Raw genomic sequence first — 26,938 nt, forward strand, 5'->3', positions numbered from 1 at the left:
GTGGAGTAGAGTGGGTGGGGCCTGTTTCTCACGTGTTGATGTCATGAAGTTATGAGGGCTGCAACGAGTAGGTAAGCGAGGGATGCACTCTCGAGATTCAATATTGCGCTTTGTTTCCATGCTCACGCATAGTATTTAGAGCGTGTGGCAACCACATCGCACTGGTTCCACCGACTGATAGCGACACCGGAGGGAACCGGTCGGGATTGTGGGGGCGTTCCCTGATGGATTAAAAAGCGGGGCGAAAAGGGAAGAGGGGCAGTTGGTTTTGCTGGATGGAAGCCGAAGGTCTGGTTATGTCAAAAGCACAATAAACCTAAACCATGTTGCTTGTTTGAATCTCTGTTGTGCTGCTTGTTCCTTCGCGTGCGGAACGGACGGGCTGATGCCCCGAAGTTGTGGGAACTGAGGTTTCCACAACTGGCGCCCAACGTTTGGAGTCCGAGCTCGTCTGTTCCGTGCGGGGAACACGCGGCACTGTTTGTAGTTCTTGCGTAGTGTACAGTAGTTGTTGTACTTTGTAGTTCATTGCTGTCTGTTTTTGTGTGTGCTTGCATGTGTGTTTTTGTGTTTTTGTTTGAGTTTTTCCAGCTCCCACACGGTGGACGAGCCCTCGGAGCTGATGGCTGACAAGGCGAAGGCGCCCACGCCGCAGTCTGACGCCATTGCAACGGCAGAACTCCTGTCACGCATGACGGAGTTGTGTGCGTTAGTGGTGCAACGCCTGGATGCAGGGTCGGTTTCACCGCCGCAGGCACAAGCGCCTCTACGACTCAACTTACCGGTGTCTACCTTCTCCGGTTACACCGATAAGAAGTCTGTTGCCGATTTCCTGGACGACCTTACCGCCTATCAGACGGGTATGGGAATTTCGGACGAAGTTCTAATCCAACGCATCCTGCAGGTTGCGTTGGTCGGAGATGCCGCCCGCTGGCTTCGGTTGCAATCGGAGTTTAAGTCCCATCAGGACTTCCAGAAGGGGTTCAAAAACGAATTTCTTCCCCCGGATTACGAATACCGTGTCCTAGAGGAATAACACCAGCGAACTCAACATCCTGAGGAAAGCTTATCTGAATTCGTTCGGGCATAGCAAGATCTGTATAGCAGAGCGGATCCCACTGCTACGGAAGAGCAACGCGTCGCACGGGCTATCCGTCAGTGCCACTCGCGCTTCCGGCCCTACTTAAGAGCCCATCGCGTCACTACCCTTGAGGTGTTGGCCCAGGAGGCTCGTTCAATACAAGGCGACCTCCTGGCACAGCTCGAATACCGGTCCCCTCCACCCCCGGAGCTAGCATTGGAACCGCGCTGCGCGTGGTCGGGAGCCGCCTCGGTCGAACGCCTGCATGCAACAGGTTTGGGTGACAATCCCCGTAATTCCTACAATGCGGAGTCATCCCACCGAGCCCTAGATCCATTAGTCTATGACCAGAGGACGATCCCTGCAGGAACGAGCCTTAAAAACCCGTCCCGCTCCGAAGTCGCGGTCAACCTGGCCTTTCAGCTAGCGAAACCCCACGGCAGCGGGAGCGGCATCATCCTGCGCCCCCGCAGCCACGAGCGCCCAACGGCTGTTGGAATTGCGGCAGCCCTGACCATTTTCGTCGGGAATGCCCGCGACAACGACCAAACACCCGTAATGTGCCATCGGGAAACGGTCGCAGCCGGCGTCCATGAATGCTCGCTCAACGACGTCGGCAAGTTGCGAAGAAAACGAGCAAACAGTTACTATCCGTGGCCTTGATCAGTCAAAAACTAGCTTTCCAAGCGGTAAGATAACGCGAAGAGATGCTTTGGCTCCATCCCAAGCAGCACAATGTACTGAAAGTCGAGTGCAATAGGGGTGGACGGGTAGGTGGAAGGCCTTGAACACGCTCTTGCAACTAAAGAACATTGATAAGACACATACCGTCCACCCCTATTGCACTCGACTTTCGGTACATTGTGCTGCTTGGGATGCTTTTTCTGTCAGAGGATAAGGAACCAAACACCGCCGTCCGAATTTTGGGTAGAGATTACATCGCCCTTATCGACACGGGAGCTATACGCTTTCCCTTATCGGGGACAGTGTTTATGAACATTGCGTATCACGGCATGTGGAATTGCAATCTACAGATGTCACTCTTCGTCTTGCTTCCAATGACTCCGTTCCAGCACAGGCTGCAGTTGTGCACTGGATACGTTTTGATGGGAGAGGACGAAGGCAGCGCTTCGTGCACCTTCCTGGCCTGGCAGTTCCTGTTATCCTGAGCAGAGACTTCATCATCCGGCAGAAGTTGGTGCTGGACCTGCCCAATGGAGGATAAGTGTACCACGGCTCGTCAGGATTTTTCCGCTTCGCCGCAGCACGGGAACACAGCACAGCAAGCTGTGGCAGCGTCCGTTGAAATGTCTGGGCTGCGGTCTGTCCTGGGGTCATTCCATGGTCCCGAGGAGCAACGCAGTCAGCTTGAACAAGTACTGCGGCAGTTTGACGGAATCTTTACAGAAAAACCGGCTAAGTCGTCTGTGTTACAGCATAGCATAGACACCGGTAACGCTAGACCATGGCGTTGTAATCCACGACAATGAGTGTTCATAAGCGTGCCTTGTTAGACGCTGCACTTGACGAAATGCTCCAAACCGGTGCACTTCAAAGGTCCCAGAGCCCTTGGGCCTTTCCTGTTGTTCTGGCTCCGAACCGTGATGGTATGTACGGCATGGTTATGCGTCAACTACCGTCGACTTAACGCAGTAACTGTAAGGGACTCTTACCCCTTCCCGTCCATTGAGTCAATCTTGTATTCCCTGGGCAACGCAACTGTGTTTTCAACGCTTGATTGTAGTAGAAGATTTTTGCAAATCCAAGTTGCACCGGAGGTTGTCCCAAAAATAGCCTTTACGTGTCATAGAGGTTTGTTCGAATTTGTACGAATGCCTATCGGTCTGTCCAATTCACCCGCCAGTTTCCAGCGGTTGATGGATACAGTGTTGGGAGATGCGAAGTACAATTTCGCAATGGCATACATGGATGATGTCGTAGTGTTTTCTAGAAATTTTCAGGAGCACTTGGATCACCTTTCAATCGTCCTTGCAAGGATGAACGAAGTGGGCATAACGATCAACCCCCGCAAGGTGCAGTTGGCATCGTCTAGGATCAGCCTTCTCGGCTTCGTGGTGGACGGAGGTACCCTTCGTCCTAACGACGACAAGCTAGAGGCGATCACGGAGTTTCCGGTTCCCGGTAACGTCAAAGTCTTGCAACGCTTCCTAGCTATGGTTGGTTTTTACAGACAATTCATTCCTAATTGTGCCGAGCTAACGCAGCCGCTTAACCAGTTGTTGCGCAAGGACACGCGCTAGAATTGGGGAGAAGAGCAGGAACGATCATTTCGAGCTCTATCACGAGCAATCGCTGATACGGCTAGGCTTTATCTGCCCGACCTCAACAAACCATTTGTTGTGCAAACAGATGCAAGCGATTATGGTGTTGACGCAGTTCTCTTGCAGGAGCATGACGCTATTCTTTGTTCAGTGGCTTTTGCAAGTCGCACGCTGAATCCGGCAGAACGGAATTACTCCGTCACGGAAAATGAATGCTTATCGATCATATTCGCTTTCAGGAAGTTCGACCTCTACCTGGACGGCAGTACCTTCACTGTCCAGACTGACCACCAGGCACTTTTTTGGCTGCAGCGACTCGATAACCCGCCTGGACGACTTGCCAGGTGGACCCTGACGCTACAAGGGTACTCCTTCAACGTGGAGTACAGGCGGGGCTCGACGAACGTCGTAGCAGACACGCTCTCCCGTGCGCCTCTACCGGAGGGGGAAGAGAGAGGCACCGAGGCGCCTTCTCAACTTCTGGAAACAGCACTGGTGGCACGACACGTATCTTCGTCTTGGGGCACGGTCGTGAGCAGAGAGCAGCTCCTAGACGCTCAGAGAGCGGACGGACTTTGTCAGCGGGTGTCGCAGTGGATAGCTGAGCAAGACTCTGCGGACACCGGAACGACTGACGGACAGCACGACTCCTATCTGCTGTGCGAGGATGGCATCCTGTTCAGATACAGTTACGGTACTCCAGGCGGATGAGGACGAAGGCTCATCCCCGTTCAGAGTCGTGGTGGCACGGAAGTTACGCAAGTCTTTCATACGTTACTTTCATGACTCTGCCTCGGCAGGTCACAGCAGCGGCAGGAAAACTTATGAAAAGTTGTGTCGTGTTGCGACATGGCCAGGAAGGAGGCAGGATGCAACAAAGTATGTTCGTACTTGTTTCCTATGCCAGAGAGCAAAACCTCGTGGTGGTTTACCCCCTGGGCGCTTACAGCCTGTTCAAAGCAATAGACCCTGGTAGATAGTGGCTTGTGATGTGATGGGACCATTTCCCCGTAGTCCTAGAGGTAACCAGTATTTGTTGGTGGTTACTGATCATATCACTAAATGGGTTGTGCTGTTTCCTCTCAGGACACTGACATCCCAGAGAGTCTGGGAAAGACTACTCGACACCTTTTGCCGGTTTGGGTTTCCCGCACAGCTAATCACCGACACCGCAACCTACTTTACAAATAAGGTGTTCTCAGATTCTTGCGCTGTCTTAGGCATTGAGCATAAGAAGACTTCCCTGTATCACCCTCAGGCTAACAGTAACGAACGTGTTAATCGGAACGTGAAAATGATGTTGGTTGCTTTTACTGGTCAGCACCACCGTGATTGGGATCTTCGCCTGGCTGAGCTGGCGTTCGCTACACGGACGACGGTCAACAGATCAACAGGCTTCACCCCGGCGTTCCTGAACTTGGGACGAGAGGTTCCTTTTCCAGTGGAGAATGCTCTGGGCCTCCGGGATGGTGCTACCCGACCTCCTTATTCAAGGATTGCTGAGGACCCCTTCATCAAGCTCGTACCGGGGCCGCCCGCACCGCTGGTGATCTAAATTCTGCCCTGGCCACAATCAGGCGTCTCAAACCAGAACTTCTTGCTGAGTCGGGGCCCTCCCGACCACCCGTCCCACCTCAGACAGCGCAGGCACCTCTTACCACTGGAGACATCCTACTTGACTTCCCCGAGGACCTGATGTCTGTGTAAGCTAGAGGGGGGGAGTGTGGCAACCACATCGCACTGGTTCCACCGACTGATAGCGACACCGGAGGGAACCGGTCGGGACTGTGGGAGCGTTCCCTGATGGATTAAAAAGCGGGGCGAAAAGGGAAGTGGGGCAGTTGGTTTTGCTGGATGCAAGCCGAAGGTCTGGTTCTGTCAAAAGTACAATAAACCATGTTGTTTGTTTGAATAGCTGTTGTGCTGCTTGTTCCTTCGCGTGCGGAACGGACGGGCTGACGCCCCGAGGCTGGGAACTGAGGTTTCCACAAGCATTAATGGGAATGGAGTCAACAAAATACAAAAACTAAATCAGACGTCACTCAAGTGTCCTCGTACACCAGGAATAGCCATTACCCGAATTCAATACCGGACGATAATTTTCGTTTCCGTTTCTGTTTCCGGTAATAGAGGGCCGTGGTATGCGTTTCCGCTTCCGTTATAGTTACCATCTCCCGTTTCGGTAATGTACCGTTTCTGTTTCCGTCAGTGGTTTATCCAAAATCCCAAGCATGGAGGGCTGTGGAAAGAAATGGGTGGGGGGGTCACTATTATAGTTATGTCATTACAGCTTAACATATCATTATCGACATATGTCTAAAGCTCATATCGCAAGGGCACCCCCTGTAGGGGGTACACAGCTGAAAAAGTTAGGGGGTGTCACTGAGCATTTCGGGGTGTTACAGGGGTGTAGGGGAGTCTGGATAAATCACTGGTTTCCGTCACCATTACCGTTACCCTTTCCTGGGTAAAAGGATTATCTATTCATTTACGTGTCGTATGTCGCGAGATACAAAGCCTCGAACACACGCTCGAGTGAAGCACAGACGTCAGAGGCATCAGCGCTCCCATTGGTGTGCCGTTAGCACGTGACCTTTCTCGCGCTACGTCACTGGCGGTGACACGTGCTGTGGTGGCGGAGTTTCGATTTTCGCGGTGCCGATTTTCTGCGCCTCTGTCACCATCTTCGTTGTAAAACTTGGAACGCAACTTCGCATCGTTCAAAAAAAAAAAAAAAAGGAAGAAAAAAAAACGTCTTTTATTTTTACGTGAGATGACGTGTCGCGACGCCTCCAAAGCTTCTGCTTCTACACTGTAAAACACAGAACACCGGCCTCGGTGGCTCAGTCGGTAGCGTGTTCGCCTTCTGATCCCGAGATCGCGGGCTCGAACCCGGCCGAGGACGCCAGCAACTTGGTAGCAGTGTACAAGTTGCTTAGACACGCCGTCTTCCGCGAGGGACGTTAAATACTGGGTGCCGTGTGATGAGCTTTCATCGTACGTTAAAGAACCCTCAGGTGGGCAAATGCAATCCACAGACCGACTTCTGTGGCGTCGCTCATGATCTCAGTTGTCTTGCGACGTAAACACCCAATTATTATTCAACCACAGAACTTCACCACATAACACTACCATTAATGAATCGTCCTTCAGAAAGATATCATCCGGTCTCCGGTCTTGTTCCAAATGAGATGGGAGTTACGGAAGCCTGCACAATAGCAACTGAGCTAGAGCTACTCCTTTTTAGATGTAACTACTTACAGCTAGAGTTACCACATTAAAGTAACTAAGTTATTTGCACTTCTAAAAACCTGAATAAACCTAAGTAAAAAAAAAGCGTTCTTTTAGCACTTGTACAGCGCAAGCGTTAGTTATAACACCGTACTATAAACAAAGGATATCCTATGGGCCAGTCTCAGACCAAGGGAGATAGTCTAAGATCATCCTGGCCACGTATGAGAGAAGAAAATTCCTGGATTTCCTGGTTGGCAAAAATGGCAGAGCAAGGACTCGCGAAAATGACGCTAGAGAACTGACAGGAGGAACGTATTACAGTTCCTGACCGCAGTTACAGATACGTTTCACAGTTATACCCAGAGTTCGAGGTAACTCGTTACAAGTAACTCGTTACTGTAACTAAGTTCCTTTTTTTGGTAACTTGTAACTTAACTCGGTACTTTTGCGCCGTGGTAACTTTCAGAGGAACTCGTTGCTTTTTCAGGTAACTTTGCCAAAGTAACTTAAGTTAAGTTCCAAGTTACTTTTAACACGCTTTTCACTCACGTCCACATATTTTCTTGCTGTCTCTCCGGTTCCCTCATGGCATTTTTTGCCATAAAACGTGACATTGAATCACTCAATGGCAGTATTTGTTCAGGAAGTAAGAACCGCTGCCATTGAAATGAAGCTGAACCATTGTGCGCCCACGGGGAGTAAGATGCAAAGCGTTCGAATAGACCTCTACCAGAGAAACGTCATTGGTAGGCACACTGAAACCGAAACAAATCCGAAGGAGAGGGCTGGTTTCCACGAACGGGCACTTGTTCGCTGCCTTCCATTGAAAGAAAAGCAGGACCGAGGGTCGCGTCCCTTTAAGGGACCATATCGTAATCCCCTCAAGACCGTGGCTTTCAGGGGCGACCTTGTTCACCTCTAGCGTCGAGCGTAGTTCAATTCTACCAAATTTGTGGCGCCGTCGAACACTATGACGTTATTTGTTTACAAACAGGGAGATGCCTATTGTTGGACATAAACGAAAACGATCTAAGCGTGTTGCACTCCTCCGCAGGCAACTCAAGGTCTAACACAAATGCTCACGCACGCTGCCCCTGCGTAATGTTATTTTGTGTCCGAAGTAACTTGGAAGTAACTCGTTCTTTTTGTTAAGTAACTCAGTAACTACGAGTTACATTTCAGGCTGAGGAACTTCGTTATTAACTTAGTTACATTTTGCACACGGTAACTTAACTTGTAACGAGTTCTTTTTGACGGGTAACTACTCAATCTATGGTTATACCCTAGTCAGATGTCAAACCTACACTGTTAAAAGACAACTTCACCACATAGCACGCTCCTAGCCAGCCGTCATTCCGAATGATATCCTTCTGTGTCCTCATTTGCTGAAAATGGGAGGAGGTGCCTATCTGGGGCGCATAATGCTTGTCCCAGATAGGCTCCTCCCCTGTTTTGAACGAATCATGACACATAATGATATAATTCGGAACGACGGTTGGCTAGGAGCGTGCTATGTCGCGAAGTTCAGTTTTAACAGTGTAAGGCCTTTAGCAGAACGGCGGCTATTTCATCTATTGTCTAACCATCAGTTCGAATGACATCGTTCTCTGCCCTGACTTGTTGAAAAGCAGGAGGCGTACGCCTTTTTGTGGCAATTATGAACTGCATAATTGCCCCATTTTCAACAAATCAATGCAGAGAACGATGTCATTCGAAATGACGGTTGGACAACAGGTGAAGTAACCGCCGTTCCGCTAACGGCCTTAGCTTTGCCGTCTGACTCGATTCCGAACGATATCATTCAGTGTCCTGGTTTGTCGAAAGTGGGAGGAGGCGCCTATCTGGAACACATTATGCATGTCTCAGATAGGCGCCTGCCCCTGTTTTGAACAAATCAGGGCAGAATGATATCATCCGGCTAGGAGTGTGCTATGTGGTGCAGTTCTGTTTTAACGGTGTAGGTGCAGTTCTGTTTTAACGGTGTAGTTACAGTTACAGGTTCCTTGTAACTTCGTTACTACCCAAGGCTGGGTGGATCCGCCTTGTTTGGACACTTTTCATTTTGTATAACGTGCCCAAAATAGGCGGATTGGGCTGATATTTAACAAATCGGGAGAGAGAATGGTGGCATTCGGTGATGGTGCCTACACTCTGAGGGAAAAAAAAAAGGAGTAGCTGGGGGGTAGCTCCCCATTGTTACTCCGTTTTCACTCCCCCCTCAGTCGCTTATTCCGTCTTTCCTTCTGCATTTGCCGTGTAACTCCATCTTGTCGTCCAAATTTTAACCAACAACCGTTATGTGGCGTCATCCTCCACCTCGTACGCTGACTTTCCAGTTATAAACTTGTGTACTACAGCGCAGTCATCCATGTGTTGCATCATTTTTGTTATATGTTTTGTATGTCAAGGGTTTTTGTATGTCATGGTTTTGTATTAACACTCTCAGTTGGCTAAGCTTTCACCCTCACGTGCGTGCATATCGTGAAATGCGACCTTTTGAGACATTATGTCGAATACTTATCCCGTACTTTACCGCATTCGCGGGCGTTTCTCAATGAAGGTTGCTGAGGGAGGCTCGGATGTCTTTTCTTGAGAGTAGTTCCGTGGGACTACCCAAATCTCTTAGAAGGCATCGCACCCCCCCCCCCCTTACCTCTTGTAAAGCACCACAACACTTCCCTTCCTCTTTTTCTGCGACGACTTTGACGACGGAGCAGTTGACCTTCGGCTTCGAATTGCTTACAAGCGGATACGGACATATTTCAAAGTCGAAAATTCCATAAAAGATTTCGAAGCATCTGCAGAGGTACTGGCATAAACCTGTCTCATGGCGTCAGCATGATTCCTGTAACTGGTGTTATGATTACTCTTGCGAAATGGAGTAAAGTGGAACTCCCTTTCAGAGGGTGTAAGGTTTACTACGAAAGGGAGTGTTCTAAGGTTCAAGTTACTTATTCCCCCAAGTGAGTTGTGGCGGCCCCATTTTTTCTCCGAGTGTAGGCTAACGGCGTGGCGTGTTATGCGGTGAATTCGTGTTTTGCAAACAGTGGGCAGAATACCCCTGACGGATCCATCATCATCATCACCACCACCAACAACAATAACAACAACATCATCATCAAACCATCTTCTCATTTCCCCTCTCATACTGAGATCCCATGTCGAACCTTTTTCACTGTTTTGCAAAAAAACATATCATATGTGACGATAGTGACAACTACGGGGGCGTTCCTTGATATCGACAGACGGTAACGGCTGTCGACGATAACGGCTAGCCTGATGACATTAACTGTATTGCTTACATGCTTTAAAGTGGTGAGCCTATGGCTGCGACGTCGTGCGTGACTTGTCGAAGGATCGATGGATGGAAGTATCAGAGAACGAAGGTAAATATTACGCCACCCGGTAAACACTACAAGTTGTTCAAGCGTTGTCTGACGGTCTCTTATTTAGTAGGAAGCGCCGATACATTTCAAATATAGTTATATTCAATAGTCATCTCACACACCTTGAATGCCACTCTGATCCCGACGCAATCAGCTACGTTGTCATCCAGTGTGTTTATGCCTTCTAACTGTAAAAACAAGTCTTCCCTTAGACGATCAAATCCACACACACACAAAGGAAAAAAAAAACGACGACATGGACATTTCGAGCTTACCGTCATATTGGTCTCCTCGTCCCTTATATCGCTGTATTGATGGATGAAGCATTGAGCCTTTTCCTCATAGTGTGCCCGCGTTGCATTGGTCCACCAATTACGAAGGTTCCCTTCCGAGTCCAAGCGCGAACCTAGTGGTGAAAGCCATTCCATGAAGTAGTTGGCGAATATCGTGGGAATAGCGGCTTAACACCAGAAGCGAACAACGCAAATGTCTGAGCGTTTTAGAGAATCGTAAGCGTAACCCGACTAGGACTAGGTTCCTTCGTTTTAGTGCGAAAGACGCCGACTATGCGACGATTTATGCGACGATGTCTATGGTACGAGTTCGGCTGTGCCGTCGTGGCCTACCGCGTCACGCGTGTGGCTGCCGTCGTTGTGGTGTAACTGCTTGCCGTAGTCGGCCTCGCAAGGCGGGCAACGTCACGACTAACGCAAGTTCGAAAAAAAAAACGAAAATAGAGATTCTATATCGCGATCTGCTTTACCTCGTATCTACGCGTTTAGCTTCTATCAACTTGTAGCGCACCGTCGACAACGACGATGATGGACACGCGCCTGGAGCACCCGCTCCTCAGTTCTACCGGCACTGTCCTAGTGTAAGGCCACGCACATCTGCCCGCTGGGACATTCCATCATCGCCGGTCAGGACCCGTGTGATGACCAAGATGACCAGGATGACCATCGTCCTCTACATTTGGCGACCCGAACTATGAACGCCACGTTCGGTGTAATTCAGCCTCTTCAACCATCCCAAATTTTGCAACACCTTCACCGGCATGGTGCCCAGCATCATATCCTGGACGCCTCCCAACCCAAAGACGCCCTTGCGTTCACGCAACGACCCGACCATTCAGCTGCGACTCAACTCCTTCGAAACGTCTCATTCACATGCCACGACCTGGTCACATTTCGAAAGGCTTCCTCTGCTCGGCAAGACCACAGCGGTACTGTAGACGCCATATTGCGAAGCACATTCCTCCGGCACACATGTGCTTCACAGCTGCATCCGCCTTCACTCCTGCCGCGCCCCGGCACTCTTCACCGCACTCTTTGGCTCTTTCACGGCCGGCCGCGACACGCGAGCCTCGCGCTAACCTGCCGGTTGCAGCAGTAGCGGCACCGGACGCCACGGCACGTTTCAGCCGGCATCTTGGTATCTCACCACGGCTTTCGGCATCTCTCAGCGTCGCCTCAATCACTTAGCCTTGGACTCTTAGAGCTTCGGCTCCCGTGCTGGTCGCGGCACCCCAGGACAACGACAACGACAGCGCCTCACTCTGTTCTCCGCTCTTCTCGGGCTAACGCATCGTTGTTCCCGTTCGTCACCAGCTGTGATTGTTCGCCAACGTGTGCCGTACCATGCACCTGTTCAACCGTGCACGTCATCCACGGTCGGCCTCGCTGTCCTCCGCCAGTAAACTCGTGGGTTTCTCTCATTTATCGCCGCTCCGCGTCTGAGGGAGGGGGGGGGGGGGGGGGAGTGATGTAGCGCACCGTCGACAACGACGATGACGGACACGCGCCTGGAGCACCCGTCTCCTCAGTTCTACCGGCACCGTTCTAGTGTGAGGCCAAGCACATCTGCCGCCAGTGAAGATTACGCATTTCCACGAATTCTCGCAAAGGCCCGCAAAACTTCATATAGTTTCAGAGTCGCCATGAGTAGTTGACGTCATCGAGAGCTCGAACGTGCATCTCATAGCGACAGCGCCCGTATCTTCCAGGTCTGTGCTATCCGTCCAACGTTGGAATCCTGCCAGCAGCTGTGGTGCAGAAACGAAACTCGAACTTCGAGTAGCAATGTTGCCTGATGCGCGTTGCAGAATGCGCATCTCATGATGTCATACTTCTCAAACGCTCAAAATTAATGGGCCGCCTTCACAATGCTTCTGCGCGTGCTCTGTGTCGTCACTGGGTGCTAATGCACCGCAGAGCGCTATTCAAAGATACCGTGAGGTCTATACCCCTATGGAAGCCATGCAATGGGAGAGTTTGCCCTATTCAGATACTTTTCAAGCAGTCTATGAATATCCTATTACTCTAATTGCTGTTTGCGGGTATCTGAATATGTTTGCGAGTATATAAAGGCACCAACTAAACGAACGAGAGAACGAGGTACTAAACATAAAGAATTGAGAGCGCTGCAGTCGCCTGCCTCGTGTAAACATAGGCAACGGTTAATTTTCTTCCCCATGGATCACTGTCCAAGTGGTCGCTTGGTTGAGCTTGTTTATTTGGATGGGCGTGTGAGGAACAAAGGGAAAGAGGAAGAACTAGCAATCTGTGTGGGAGATAGATATGACAATACATTCTCACCCATGTCGTCGAAACCGTGTGTGATCTCATGTCCGATGACGACACCAATCGCACCCATGTTTACTGCACTGTTGAAAAGAAAATGAACTGTAAACGTCAGCATCTGTAAACGTGGTCCAGTGTGCAAAATGTACACTTGTCGGTTGCTGTGTAGTTAGGGGTGGTCATGCGCCGATTAGGACGCATCGCATATACTTTTGTTTTACGCTTTTAACAAGAAGGTACGGCATCCACGTATATATATATATAATATATTTTTACAGTTGTGGCGCTGGAATGTTTTCAGATTGAATTGGTTCCTACAACATTATGCTACCAGCTCCCGTGGTATAGTGGTTAGGATGATCGCTTTCCACGCCGAGACTGCGAGGTGACACGGGTTCGAATCCTGTCACCGGCTGTGCTGTCTGAGGTTTCCCTGGCTTTTCCGAAGACTTTCCAGCGCAGAGTTCCCCCTGAAGTCGGCCCAGGAAGCATACTAACCCCACTCCCTGCTGTGCTCTCTCCATCTGTCCGCGTCTTTACGCCGCTCATAGCCACAGTTGCTTCGCGGCGCTAACACGGAATTAAAAAAAAAACATTATGCTACACTCTATGTTCTTTTGAACGTCACAAATATCCGTCTCTCAATTTTTAATCACTGTGCTCTTAAGTACTCCACTGGATAGAAGGTCCTCATTTCATGGTCATGTGACAATGTGGCAAAAAATTTCAATAAAAGAGCACGGAACTGTGCTGTCTGAAATTACTAATCCAACGAGGGACACTTACATGGGTAAACCTAGTGCATAGAATGGAATCTGCAATATTCCTGCTGGAAAATCTGTGGGAAATACAAAATTGCATTAATACGAACTCATTTCAGGTCAGTCGTAGTAAGAGACGACTGCTTGCTGTTACAGTACGAGCTCGTAGCAGTTTATTGCTAGCACGTATGAAGCAGGCAGAGATTCATTCCAATAATATTTAGAGATTAGAACGTTCAGCTGCACAAAGACACTTCTGGTTTTTACTTGTGTCATGAAGTATTATTATTATTCATCTACCGTTCCGCAAAGTATATCACCGGAACCCTGTCAGTTTAAATTGTTGCTGTGACCTACACGGACACTACCTCTGGCGAGAGGGGAGCATACGTCTGCCGATTTTAAGGAGCCGGAAACTGTAACTTAGAGGCTTTTGAACTTGCCCAAATAGTGGTCCTCCGAGATTACAACCACTCCCCTTATTACAAAATGCACCTCTTGAACTTAACACCCCAAATTGACAAAGAGAGACACTGCGAGCCTCTAGAGTATTTTATAAGCTAGACATTTGAGTATCTGGTTTACCGTTTTGCTATACTTCAGTTGACGTTGTTTCAGCGCAGCCTTGTATAATACCCGCTTACCGTCAGTACGGCGTTGATGGGGGACCATAACGTACAGGGTTCGTGTAAAGAAAGTATAATGTCGCATATGACGCTTCTTTGCAAGCAGATGAACACGTCTCTGGAGGGCGGCACACGGGCTCGCGCAAATTTTGAAAATAGTTGACGCTTCAGATAAGATGCTGCAATCGGAATTTGTATTTTCAGAACTGGTTCTACAGGTTAACAGCATAGGGTCATTCCACATGAAACGATTCAATCGCGTTGCTCAACCACCACGGGCCTTGCTTTTTGTTTGTTTGTTTTTTGTTGTTGTTTTTTTACTGGTCGACGCCGTAGAGAAACCATTGTGAATTATGCAGAATTTGAGAAATTAGCTAGATTGTTAGCCGAAAAAACTCGATGTGCCCAAATAGATACAAGCATTCTGTGAACGCTAAAAGGATGGTGAATGTGTCCTCTTGAACATACAAAAAATGGGAGGGTACTTCCTCATTTTTAGCCAATATGTTTTGAAAGTGTGTTAGTATTTCATTCGTCACTTTTCCGTTCCGCATGCCGGTTTATGGCACCAATAGCGCGACAACGCTCAACAAATCAACATTACATCTCATACATCGCGTTTAAGGTGTCCTATGGACTTCCTGGAGGTAAATTTCAGTACCTGTTTGCAACAAATAGACTCAGTATACAGGGTGTCCCACCGAAAAAGGGCCAAGGGTTAAAAAAAAAACGGAGTGATCTATACAAATGGGACCAACTGTACGTGCTTGGCAGTTGTGTGGCCTATCCAAAAATATTTTTTATTCGCCACTTGTCAATTAATTAGCGGTAATTAATTTTCTAACTGTTTAATTATCGGTTTGAGCTCTGAGATGTCAATGAGGAAGTTGTAGTACTTGTCAAAAAAGACACAGCGGAAGTGGTTCGAGGACGCTAGGGCTTGTGGTTTCGTTTTTTTTTCCGAGTTCACAAATTGGTTTCAGAAACCGCACGCACCGCATAGCGCTCCCCATAATTCGGCGCCCGCGCGCGACGACTGCAGTGCACTCTGATAGATGTACCGTGAAGCAGGTGAAATATCTTCCTCTTGTGTGACGTGGCCCAAGGATGGTCTCGAAGCGCTAACCTCAAGGTCAATGTAAACATGCCATGGTCATGGAGTCATGGAGGCAACATGCCCCCCATCTGATCACGATAAGCGGCGAACGAAAGCAGACACATGAAGATATGTTTATTTTTTTACAAAGAAGCGCTGTCTTTGCAACCAAGAAAGACGAGGCAAACAATAAAAACGTTGCGACAGAAAAACTCTCTTGTGCGGAGTTTCCCAAACAAAGACAAACTCTCGGGCTCCACGACTGTTCGTTGTTCGGGTTACTTGTTGAAAACCTTGATTTATTTTCTTTCTCTTCCTTGTGACTACAAGGTGTGCTCGAACACGTCACCCGCCGCCGCGATGCAATACTGACATCTTTTCACTGTTGCCCGTCTGATCACGAACTCAGGAACATCGCTGCAGACCTGGGTTATTTTCTCTTTTAGCTCGTCTGGTGTTGTGGTCTCCCTGTCGTACACACGGTCTTTTATGTATCCCCACAGAAAGAAATCAAGTGGGGTCAGGTCAGGGGACCTTGCGGGCCATGGTACTGGTCCGTGCCTCCCAATCCACTGTTCCTTGAAAATCCTGTTGAGCCAGGCGCTGGACCGACCGCTGCTATGTGCTGAAGCGCCGTCGTGCTGGTACCAGACACGAGGAAGACGAGCCAGTGGAACATCACAAGTGAACTGGTCCACAGGGCCTTCCAATATGCTGTTCAAATATCGATCCGCTGTCAGCGTCTGGTCATAAAAAACTGGACCAATGATGCGACCATCAAAAATGCCGCACCAGACGCTAAACGCCCACTGATACTGGTGCCTTGACCAGGCAGCCCAGTGTGGATTTTTCTCGCTCCAGTAATGGGCGTTCTCTCCCATTCTCTAAAAATTAGCTTCGTCTGTCCAGAGTACGTTGCTGAGAAAGTCCTTCTCTTCATCACATTTTATCAGAAGCCAGTTTGCAAAGTCAAGTCTTTGAGCCCTGAGCACTCACGTCACGAGTGCTTGCGTGAGGGTTAGCTACCATGAACGCCAGGACGTCTGTCTCCACGTCTTCATTTATCTTGGTGGCTGAGTGCCGCTTCCTCTTGAAGGCGCCCGTCTCACGCAGATTGCTGTACAGTCTTATTATTGTACTTGGTGACAGCTTTTTCCCAGGATGCCATTGTCGAAATATTCTGGCAGCTTTTCTTCTGTTGCCATTGGCCGCGCCCAAGGCGAGGATCATATCCGCCTTTTCCTCGTTGGTAAAGGCCATCCTTAGACCAATAGTCAAGTCAAGGTCAACACCGAGGGCGATATCCGTCGGCGGCTGAGTCGAAATTAAAAATGTAAATTTGCAAGGAATATCGAGAAGTCAGGCTGACTTCCCAAGCAGCACAATGTACTGAAAGTCGAGTGCAATAGGGGTGGACGGTATGTGTCTTATCGATGTTCCTTAGTTTAACGAGTCTGTTCAAGGCCTTCCACCTACCCGTCCACCCCTATTGCACCCTATTTTCAGTACATTTTGCTGCTTGGGAATTGGTATGGAAGCTAGTGTTCACAACAAACGAAGAAAGTCTGCACACTTCCCGGCGAGCAGCACTGCCTCTCACTCTTTTTTTTTTTTTTTTTTGAACAAAACAAATGAAATCGCAACCAATCTGATACTGTTATCGCGCAAGGAATTCCACCGCTCTTTCCATGCTCGATGAACAATTCGTGTACACGACCGGAATAACCTTGGATAACCCCGGCATCATTCGTCCAGAGTACGCCGGAGGGCGCTGGAACCTTTGCGCGCGGGTGCCGGATCGTGCGCAGCGATCTGCGCTCCGCCGAGCATCTAAAACCAACTTTTAAACCCGAGAAAAAACGAAACCACAAGGCCTAGCGACCTCGAACCACTTCAGCTGTGTCTTTTTCGACAAGTACTACAACTTCCTCATTGACATCTCAGAGCTCAAACCGATAATTAAAAAGTTAGAAAATTACTTACCGCTAATTAATTGACAAGTGGCGAATAAAAGATATTTTTGGATAGGCCACACAACTGCCAAGCACGTGCAGTTGGTCCCATTTGTGTAGATCACTCCTTTTTTTTTTTTTTAACCCTTGGCCCTTTTTCGGTGGGACACCCTGTAGATACCGGCGGTTTAATGCAGTTATGACTGCATTTGGGCTAACCCCCATATCAGGAAGCTGCATTATATTTTCCATGATGGTGCTCCACAATACATCCGGTCTACATCCGTTCAAAATTGGCTCGCATATTGTTCACGTGATCAGACGTAACATAGTCGAGGACTCTGGTGTATCCTCCTCCTGCGCCTTGGCTACACGGAGTGCAGGGCAGGAGAACAAACTGGCCGGAGGGAGGAACAAGCTCCCAGTCGATAAGAATTATCTCGAGTAAACAGACGAAGGGTCAAGGTTCAATAACAACGGAGTGGAAGACTGGTATAACAAGTAAGTGTTAGAATGCATCATATTAATGTTACATTATATAACATAGTGCCATTTCATTTGCCAGGTCATAATTATTTGGGTCCCGGTACAGAGGATTTCAACGCGACTCCAATCGATGAAGACGATCGCATTGCATTCGTAGAATTCGCGGTCACCCCCCCGTCGGCACGCTCCACCGCTATACCAAACTGCTTTGCGGGAAGCGACCTTACAGGACAGGAATACAATAAGAAATTGCGTTTATGCCAATTAACACCAAAACTGAATACAAATTTGAAGATGTCATCGTCTAAGAAGTAAGAACAACATGTAAAGAACTCCTGGAAACAAGAATGGCAGTAGCAGAATGCATATCTAGTGCACCCAGGTCAAATGAATTTTAATGCATTGCGCCTATGGGGATTTCGTCGATTTTTGCACAGGGCCCATTTTTGGACTATAATTTTTCGACAAAGAAAGTAAAATTTTTGAAATGTCATCGCCTATTTTGAATCAGTACATCCTCCAGGCCACATATCAACCACCGCACGGTGTGTGAGTGTTAACTCTGATGCACCCTGGGCTTTTAAAGATGCGTCCCAGACAAAAATCCGTTCTTAGGCGTCCCGCGCACTAAGTTGCGTTACTTACTCACAAACTTACTCACACATTATCGTAATACGTCTGCATAGGTAATACGTAATACGCATGCGTCTAAACTCGGAAAGAGTTCGAACGGCGAAGGGCTATTCCTTCCGGATATCCAAAGGGCACACCCGGGGTGCAACAGGGGAACGAGACCCGGGTGCGATACTCTGGGATATTAATTAATAATATCACGGTCCCTCAATACCCTTTCTGGTCAGGAAACTCCCGCGAAAAGTTCGCTTAGGGCGCCCCGACGACACGTGGCGGCGCATCGTCGCTCGGGAGGAGACTTTCGTGTCCGCCGCTGCCTGCGCGTATCGATTGCATGTGTTTCTGCGGGTGTTTGGAAGTGAGAACTTTTTTCTTTTTTGGTGATTGCATTTTGCGTGCGTAAACAGAGGTTCATTTTTTTTAAATATCCTTGAAATTTACTGCAATCTTTGCACTCTGTTCGTGTGTAAGAATGATCTACACAGATGAAGGAGACTGATACGAGCACGCATCATTTTGGAATGACTATATTCCTCGGAGCCTTAACTTTACGAGAAGTGAATGAAAGTATTTTTTCTTTGTCTACTAAACAGCGATGACTTGGTATACGGGAATAAATACAAACCATTCGCTAATAGCCTTATTGGAGGTGTACTGCGATGAGCGTGATTTGTGGAGCATCACACACTATAAGAACCGTAAAATTTTCAAATGATAGGTCTTTCAACATGATGTCAATACAATAACATTTCTTATGGTACAACTTGCGAGGAAAGATGCAGCAGTAAACGAAGTTAGCCAATACCCGTTTACTCGTTTACGCACCCGTTTACATACCAGCTTATATATTCGTTTTTGCTGAATCGGAAGCGGAGAGAGGGAGGGATGATGTTTTCAGCCCCCCCCCCTTTTTACCTTTTCATTTTTCTTTTTCCTTTCTGATCTGCAATACGTGAAATTTTTCTGCGGCCTATACACTACAGACGCTAAAGCTCATTCATGGCCGTGTATCGTGCTACAAAATATCGTTTCTTTGGCTTCATCATTGCTTTCAAGCGAAAGACTGACTCATTAAATTTTCTGCATTTCTCCTTACTTATCTCTTTCCGGTATATTTATTTGTCACCAGATACCGCAACGTTCTTCTTGTAAATATAGTTCTTGGCCAGTCCTAAAATTTATTTCCGAGCTATGAGAACAGTGGCCGCTCCCACATAAAACTTCATTCTGTAGCAGCACACGCCGCTACAATTTTATCATTTTAAATAGTTTGTTCATTGGAACGTCCTGGAACTGACCTGACTGATACACCGAGGCTATCTCCAACGCGATGAATTTGACACCTGAATCTCGTCAGCCAATTTCTATAGCTGAAAAGTGCTATTAGGGCCACACTTCAGTAAGCAGAAATTATATCATGTTAATTTAGTAACCCAGCTTCAATCATGTTGGAATCTCCTTATTACAACTGGTTGGTCAGTTAGTCCAAGCCGCAAAAATAGTAGGAATACTTCAGAAATATTATCATGGGATGATCATGTGCGTTATGTTTAAAGGGAACGCATGAGAGCCATTGCTACCTTAAGTCGATACATTTTCCCAAAGTGTGTAATAAGATATCTACAATACGTTAATAGTGTAATATAGATCAGTTATTGTCAACCACATCGAAAAACAACATAAGTTCATTTCTTCTGAAGTCTTATCTGTCTTCTCTGAAATAGAATCACCTCGTAATTTTATCTCTGCTGAGATTACAACAAACTGCATGCTACGAGGAAACCACGCGTTTGGAAAGTTTCGCCCTCACGAAATAACTACCGAAAGCGGCATTACTTTATAACACATCACTAGTTTGTGTGATTGTGTAACAGAATGAATTAATATGTTTCTCAACCTTCATTGAGAGATATGAGTGAGAGTAAAATCAATACTTTCCGTGTCAGAAAAAGACAACAACGAAAGTTGCAATCTACGCGGAAGAGATCTGCAAATTTACGCTAACTGAACTAAAATGTGCGGGCTGAACTCATGAACCTATTCGAGAATTATTTCTGCTCTAAACCCGAAATGAACTTTAAAAAGTAGCTGATCAAATCTTCCCTAAAAACACGCAGCGCTATGGAAACGTCGTCTGCTCCACGAGGGTGTCTCCTCCCGAACGACGCGATCGCCCCATGCGGGAGCAATTGTCCCTAAGTGACCTTGTCTATTGTATTCGAGCGGAGTTTCCAGACCAGAAAGAGTATTGAGGGACCGCAATAATATACAGACTAAATAATTAGATTATGACATCTCTGAGATCAATTTTATATCAAGTGTTATTATCAATCAAAGTTGATCAAAATGTCCTTTTGGCGTCTGGGACGGCCGTCTGGACGAGGATTTGAGCAAACGCGCCGACTGTGGGTGCAACAGGGGAACGAGACCCGGGTCCGATACTCTGGGATATTAATTAATAATACACAGACTAAATAATTAGATGATGACATCTCTGACATCAATTTTATATCAAGTGTTATTATCAATCAAAGTTGATCAAAATGTCCTTTTGGCGTCTGGGACCTCCGTCTGGACGAAGATTTGAGCAAACGCGCCGACCGTGGGTGCAACAGGGGAACGAGACCCGGTTCCGATACTCTGGGATATTAATTAATAATATACAGACTAAATAATTAGATTATGACATCTCTGATATCAATTTTATATCAAGTGCTATTATCAATCAAAGTTGATCAAAATGTCCTTTTGGCGTCTGGGACGGCCGTCTGGACGAGGATTTGAGCAAACGCGCCGACTGTGGGTGCAACAGGGGAACGAGACCCGGTTCCGATACTCTGGGATATTAATTAATAATATACAGACTAAATAATTAGATGATGACATCTCTGATATCAATTTTATATCAACTGTTATTACAGTCTACCCCGTTTATCCGGACGGTGCCGTTCCCGGCGAAATCGTCCGGATACCGGGGCATCCGGATAAATGAAACGGCCGAATAGAAACGTCCTACAGAGCAAGGTTTAATTAAAACACAGAAATCTCGTCAATGACAGCTGTTCCATAGTAGTGTAGGCACTCTATCCCTGCAAACTTTCGCAAATTGCATGGAGTTGAGCCACGCTGTTGCGCTGCTCGAAGAATGTCAGTGCGGACGCAAAGTGTCAATGCCGGAGCCTTGTTTCTCACTGGCGTCACCGGCACCGTCTTGCTGCACATCATCGGAGGCAACAGCAGCAATCACACCGTCATCAGTCATAGCTGCACACGCGTCATCATCCTTATCAACGTCAACGTAGTCAGAAACCGCAGCACCATCTACGGCAGTCGCAGTGAGCCTCTGCATCAGGGATCGCAGCTCAGCTAGGGGAATGTCTTCATCGGCCAACGGGCCGTAAGCAGCAGGCCCTCGTGTTGGAGTTTTCCCCTCTAGAACCGGAGAGTTGCTTGAGATATTTCCAAATGACTCGACTGGTCAACGTGACCCAACGCACAAAAATAGAAAAGGGGGTCATCGTGCACGGTTGTCTCCCCTACGGAGGAATGTAGGTCCCTGACGTGTGACGGGAATAACCCCAACACAGCGAAAAGGGTGACGAAGTGGGGTCAGCGTCTCCTCTTACTCACGGTAGTCCGGATAACTGAAGCTGGATTACAAGAATTTTCGACTTTCGTTCCCTGGAATTCTTGTCCGAGTCCGGAAGCTGAAGTCCGGATAAACGAGAACAAAATACATGGAGGAAAATCCGTTCCCGTGCCTTTTGTCCGGATACCGCGGGATCCGGATAAATGAAGTCCAGATAAACGGGGGTCAACTGTATCAATCAAAGTAGATCAAAATGTCATTTTGGCGTCTCGGACGGCCGTCTGGACGAGGATTTGAGCAAACGCGCCGACCATGGGTGCAACAGGGGAACGAGACCCGGGTCCGATACTCTGGGATATTAATTAATAATATACAGACTAAATAATTAGATCATGACATATCTGATATCGATTTTATATCAACTGTTACTATCAATCAAAGTTGATCAAAATGTCATTTTGGCGTCTCAGACGTAATCTCTTGCAAGAGATTACGATATTTCATATAGCAACGCAAAAACAGAAGAAGATACTCGTGGAGCTGATCGATCTGCTATAAGGAGCTTCTATAAAGAAGGCTCTTTACATTCTGGAATTGGAGCACTGAGACTTGGTATCAAGTACGGAATTGGAAGTGTAATAGGAGTGCAATATCCAAAGACGCCACCACTAACAACTCCCGCAAAAAAAGAAACGAAATGTTGATGGACTTTATTGATATGATCAATCTCCAAGCATTTAAGCGAGTGAAGTTCAACAACCTCAACCTGGATCATCTATGCCTGGAGGGACTGGTGCGGATGTGATGGCAACTATAATTGGTGATCCACGTATAAGCAAAGCTACTTTAACGCTTCGTAAAACATTTCGAGTATACGTGTACTGCAGGTCCACCTGCGGATGCAGTGTCATGCGAGTATGCGAGGAGAAGTTACGAAAGAAGGATGCAATGTAGAGTAGGACCCGCTGATTGTGGCAAAATGTGAGTCTTCGATCCCTTATGAAAAAAAAACTATTGACAGTCTATAAAAATTCTGTTGACAAATGTCAATAAGTGTATAGAGAAACACGGTAGGTTGTCTATAGAAATTCTATTGACTTCCTATTCCAAATTGGCCACCGTGTATGCATTGAGAAGTGTCAATAGACATTAAAGACTCCATTCAAAGATGCGAAAAAGCCCTTTAGGCAGCTGCCATTCGCTAGACCCTAGCATGGTTTGGTTTATGTGTGTGCGATCATGCAAGACACGTAAGCTACAGGTATATAGGGACTCTTAGTTTGCTTTATGGCACGTTCCACGATGCAGCGTAGCTGCAGATCAGTTTCAGAACATACCCTCTACGGCGAACGGGATGTCCGCGGGAGCAAGACATTTCTGCATTGTTTTGATCATAGGACATCACATGTCCTTTTCTGTTTCTCTACGTTTGTTTCCGGCACTTCCCGTATCGAACAATAAGCACGGCAGCTGAAAAACGAAACAGAGAAATATAGAGACAACCAAGAATCCCAAAATGCTCACTGCGAAAGAAATTCTTTCCCAGGGCCACTAGTACAAGCAGTACTGCTCCGCGACTTCAAAAGGTACTGGCACTCCCTTCCTATTAGAAAACAGGTGCTATATATAAGGTTTTTCCCGCAAGCTTCTGCAAATTCGAGAGTCCTGCTCGCCTATGACTCATAAAGAAGGGTGAGCTGTCTGTGTCTAATTCGATTAAGCACAACAACAGCAGTCAAGCGAGGAATTGTTTGGAGTATTAACTCTCAATCAGCGTAACGTCTGTGTTTCTCAGTCTGTGGCACGTACAGGTACGTGCCACGGGAAGACTGAATGACATTTGTCAGAAGCAAAGGGCGATCCTGTGTAAGATTTCCCTCCCCCAAAATGGTGACTGCCTATGTTACATGCGACAGAAATGCGCGATTGTAGCACTGCTTAAGTTTGGGTTTCGATGGACCTACTCAATGAAAACCTACAAACGAAAGGCAATAAGAAACACAGACGTTATAGGTTGATTGAGAGTTAATACTCCCAACAATTTTTCGCTTGAATGTTGTTGGTGTGCGTAATCGAATTCGACTTACACAGCTCACCCTTCTTTTCGAGTCAGAGGCGAGCAAGACTCTGAAATTAGCGGATCGAAACTCGCGTGACAGATGGGGTAGCTTCGCCGATGATCCTTGTGGTTACCGTGGTAGAGGGAGCATCCCAACGAAGACTACTGAGGGATGCTCGCATGTTATCTCTCCCCTCCCTCTTTCACCCTCCCCTGGGTGCACCGAGCCGCCACTCCAGAGCAGGCTGACAGCACCTTCCCCCTATATCACTCCCCCTCGCGTGGCAAATAATACGTAGTACCCGTTTTCTCTTAGGAAGGGCAGTACTGGGAAGAATTTTAATAATCTTTCGAAGTGGCTTTTTCGGACATGTTGGTTCTCTCTATATGTCTCGCACTATATTTTTCTCTGTTTAGTTTTTAAGCTTCCGTAAACCATGTGCCCTCATTGTGCATTATGAGAAGTGCAGGAAACGAACAAAGAGAAGCACAAAAGCAAATGTGTGGTGGACGAGGTTCAAAACAATGACGAAATGTCTTACTTCCACGGACCCCCGTTCACCGTGGCGGGTACGTCCTGAAAGTGCTCTGCGGCTACGCTGCATTGTGGAACGTGCAATAAGACAAAGTAAAAATAACTATACAGCTGTAGCTTTTGTGTTTTGCATCACACACACACAAGATAAATCATGCCAGGGTGTAGCGAATGGAAGCTGCCGAACCCGCTTTTTGGTATTTTTGTATAGAGTCTCTATTGCGTAGTGTCTATTGACACTTAACACATACACGGTGGCCATTTGGAATAGGGTGTCAATAGAATTTCAATGGCCCATGTATATACAATAGTACATACATAGAAAATCAATATGAATGACATCAACATTCTATTTACAGAAGTCAATAAACTGATAAATGCAATAGGATGTCAATATATAATACACAGACTTAAAATAAAGAGTCAATACGGAGTCAATGCTCATTTCTGTAAGGGTGGTTTGAGCCTTTTATATAAATGTGGGACGTGCTGCAAATATGATTCGTGTAGAACATTTTCCGCTTAATGATTGTATACCACGTATAATTATTATGTGGAATGAACTCAGTATAATGCCATCAGCGCACGATAGCGTTAAGATGCTCGCAGGTGGTGATCCGTGTCCGGCCAATGTGAAGTATCGAGACTATTCTGTTATCATCCGTACTACTGTCATATTTACTGGAAATAGGTTCGTGTTTCCCGGGATAAGCATATGGACAACAAGAATGTACAAAGAATGTTGAAACGTTGCTTCTTTATTGAAAGACATTCAACAATATCCAGCTCCTCGTTGCCTTCCCTTTCTGTGCAATAATTATGTAACCAAGGTATGAGCAAAACGTTGTTTATGTCCTTTTCGTCTTCTTCATATTGTCAGTCTCAGCTGCAACGTTACGTCTTATTGGTCTTAACTTATATATTTGTCCAAGTTAATTCTTGTCTGAAGACTTTCCAGTACTACAAGAACTTCCATCGGAATGAGGTTTGGTCCAAGCGACTGCTTGAGTGATGGGATTATTAAAATTAGTCGACCAACCCGATTTACGTCTTCCGCAAATGTATGGCATGCTACGTTGTGCATTAAGTAAATCATTATTTAAAGGAATAGAACAGTAACTAGGATCGAACCCTTGTACAACAGGAATTTAAAATCCTGGATAGACGCTATTTAAGTTATTTTCGAAAATCATTTATATTTCGATTTGCCATTGAACAATTACGTTCACGAATGTACGAATTGGTACTAATGCAGCCTTACTTTGCCCTGGGATAACTTCGAAACATATATTGGAGGCGCATCGGTCGTAAATGAATTACACTTATTTCTTTGCATGATGTTGGACTTCTCAACGCAAGTATCATAAATAAATTTATTACTTTGGTATGATGCGCGGACGATGTACCAGATATACTGCTAAATTAGGCACTGTACCTTTTGTTTCATTTGTGCCGTATGCACTAGTGCGTTCTGACCAATGAACATTAGTAAAACCTTCAACAATTGGCCTCTGAGTCATATCTCGCATAGCAGCTTGTGGTTATTTTATAATTCCACATTTATAATGGCATTCATAATTAATAACAGGTACTCCTTTACAATCATTCACATTACGAACTGTACAATATTTCATACACTAAATTACTACATACAATAAATTAGGCGTGCAACGAATTTCACGCGGGGAGAGGAGGGGAGTAAGGGACAATGTGGGGTTATATGTGCTCTATGTGCGTTTAATTATTTTGTCAAATTAAATTATGTGTGTTAAATCATCTCAAGGTAGAGATCAATGTGCATGCTGGATACGAGAAGGAACATAAATATTGACAGAATCTAGACACATTCGTCAACCTATGCCTGAGGCAAGGTGTTGCCTATAGAGAATGGTACGGTAGCGGAAAAGTACTTACGTTACTTTTATTTGGTAGCGGTAGTGGTATCGCGTTACTCTAGCGAGGTAGTAGCGATGACTTTTTAAGTTATAGCGACGCTAGTATTGCGCTACATCTTTCTGGAGTAGCAAGTAGCAGTATTTCATTACTTCGTTTTAGTAGCGGGTTCAACACTGGTACACACATGGCTTCTGGCCGAAACCTTTCTTCGTGGTCTGTACCTCTTGGTACTTGGTATGTCTTTTTTACTTTGGGTTATTTCGGCAACACTAGTTAATGGGAATCTAGAAATTCATTCTATGCGTCAATGGCACACGCTCTGTGCAGAAGCCTTGTGATCACAACATAGCATGGAACACAAGATTATACACCTGTCTGGCTTCTCTAGAGCAGCACAACAACCACCATGCCATAGTATATACAATATACTACTACTACTACTACTACTACACTATACTATACTATGCTATATATGTCACTTCCATGCTCCTTTAACCTCATGATGATAAAGTACTGTAAACGTATTTTTATTCGCGATGTATTAATTTTCGCGAATCGCGCATTTCATCACTTGCGAAGTTATTCGCGAGTATTTAATTTCGCGATTCGAGAGTTGTTTCCTTTCGCGGGATAAACGTCAAGCTGTGTTCCCGAGTACAGTTTTTTGCGATTTTTCAGCGGTCGCGAAATTCGCGAAAATCGCGCATAAAAATACGTTTACAGTATTCCACAGAAATGCTGGT

General features: G+C 46.7%; 1 protein-coding gene across 1 annotated transcript in view; it reads right to left on the bottom strand.

Annotated features, from left to right (window-relative positions):
* LOC135378408 (neprilysin-1-like) overlaps nucleotides 1–26,938 on the bottom strand; it is an 87,319-nt gene that overhangs the window by 8,955 nt on the left and 51,426 nt on the right. The window contains exons 12-15 of the mRNA XM_064611438.1: nucleotides 13,349–13,400; nucleotides 12,578–12,645; nucleotides 10,259–10,389; nucleotides 10,106–10,171 (exon numbers count right to left, since the gene is read on the bottom strand). Coding sequence (XP_064467508.1) covers nucleotides 10,106–10,171; nucleotides 10,259–10,389; nucleotides 12,578–12,645; nucleotides 13,349–13,400 — 317 coding nt within the window. The remainder of the gene's footprint in view (nucleotides 1–10,105; nucleotides 10,172–10,258; nucleotides 10,390–12,577; nucleotides 12,646–13,348; nucleotides 13,401–26,938) is intronic.

Source organism: Ornithodoros turicata, chromosome 1 (genome assembly GCF_037126465.1).
Source record: "Ornithodoros turicata isolate Travis chromosome 1, ASM3712646v1, whole genome shotgun sequence".
Classification (NCBI taxonomy): domain Eukaryota; kingdom Metazoa; phylum Arthropoda; class Arachnida; order Ixodida; family Argasidae; genus Ornithodoros; species Ornithodoros turicata.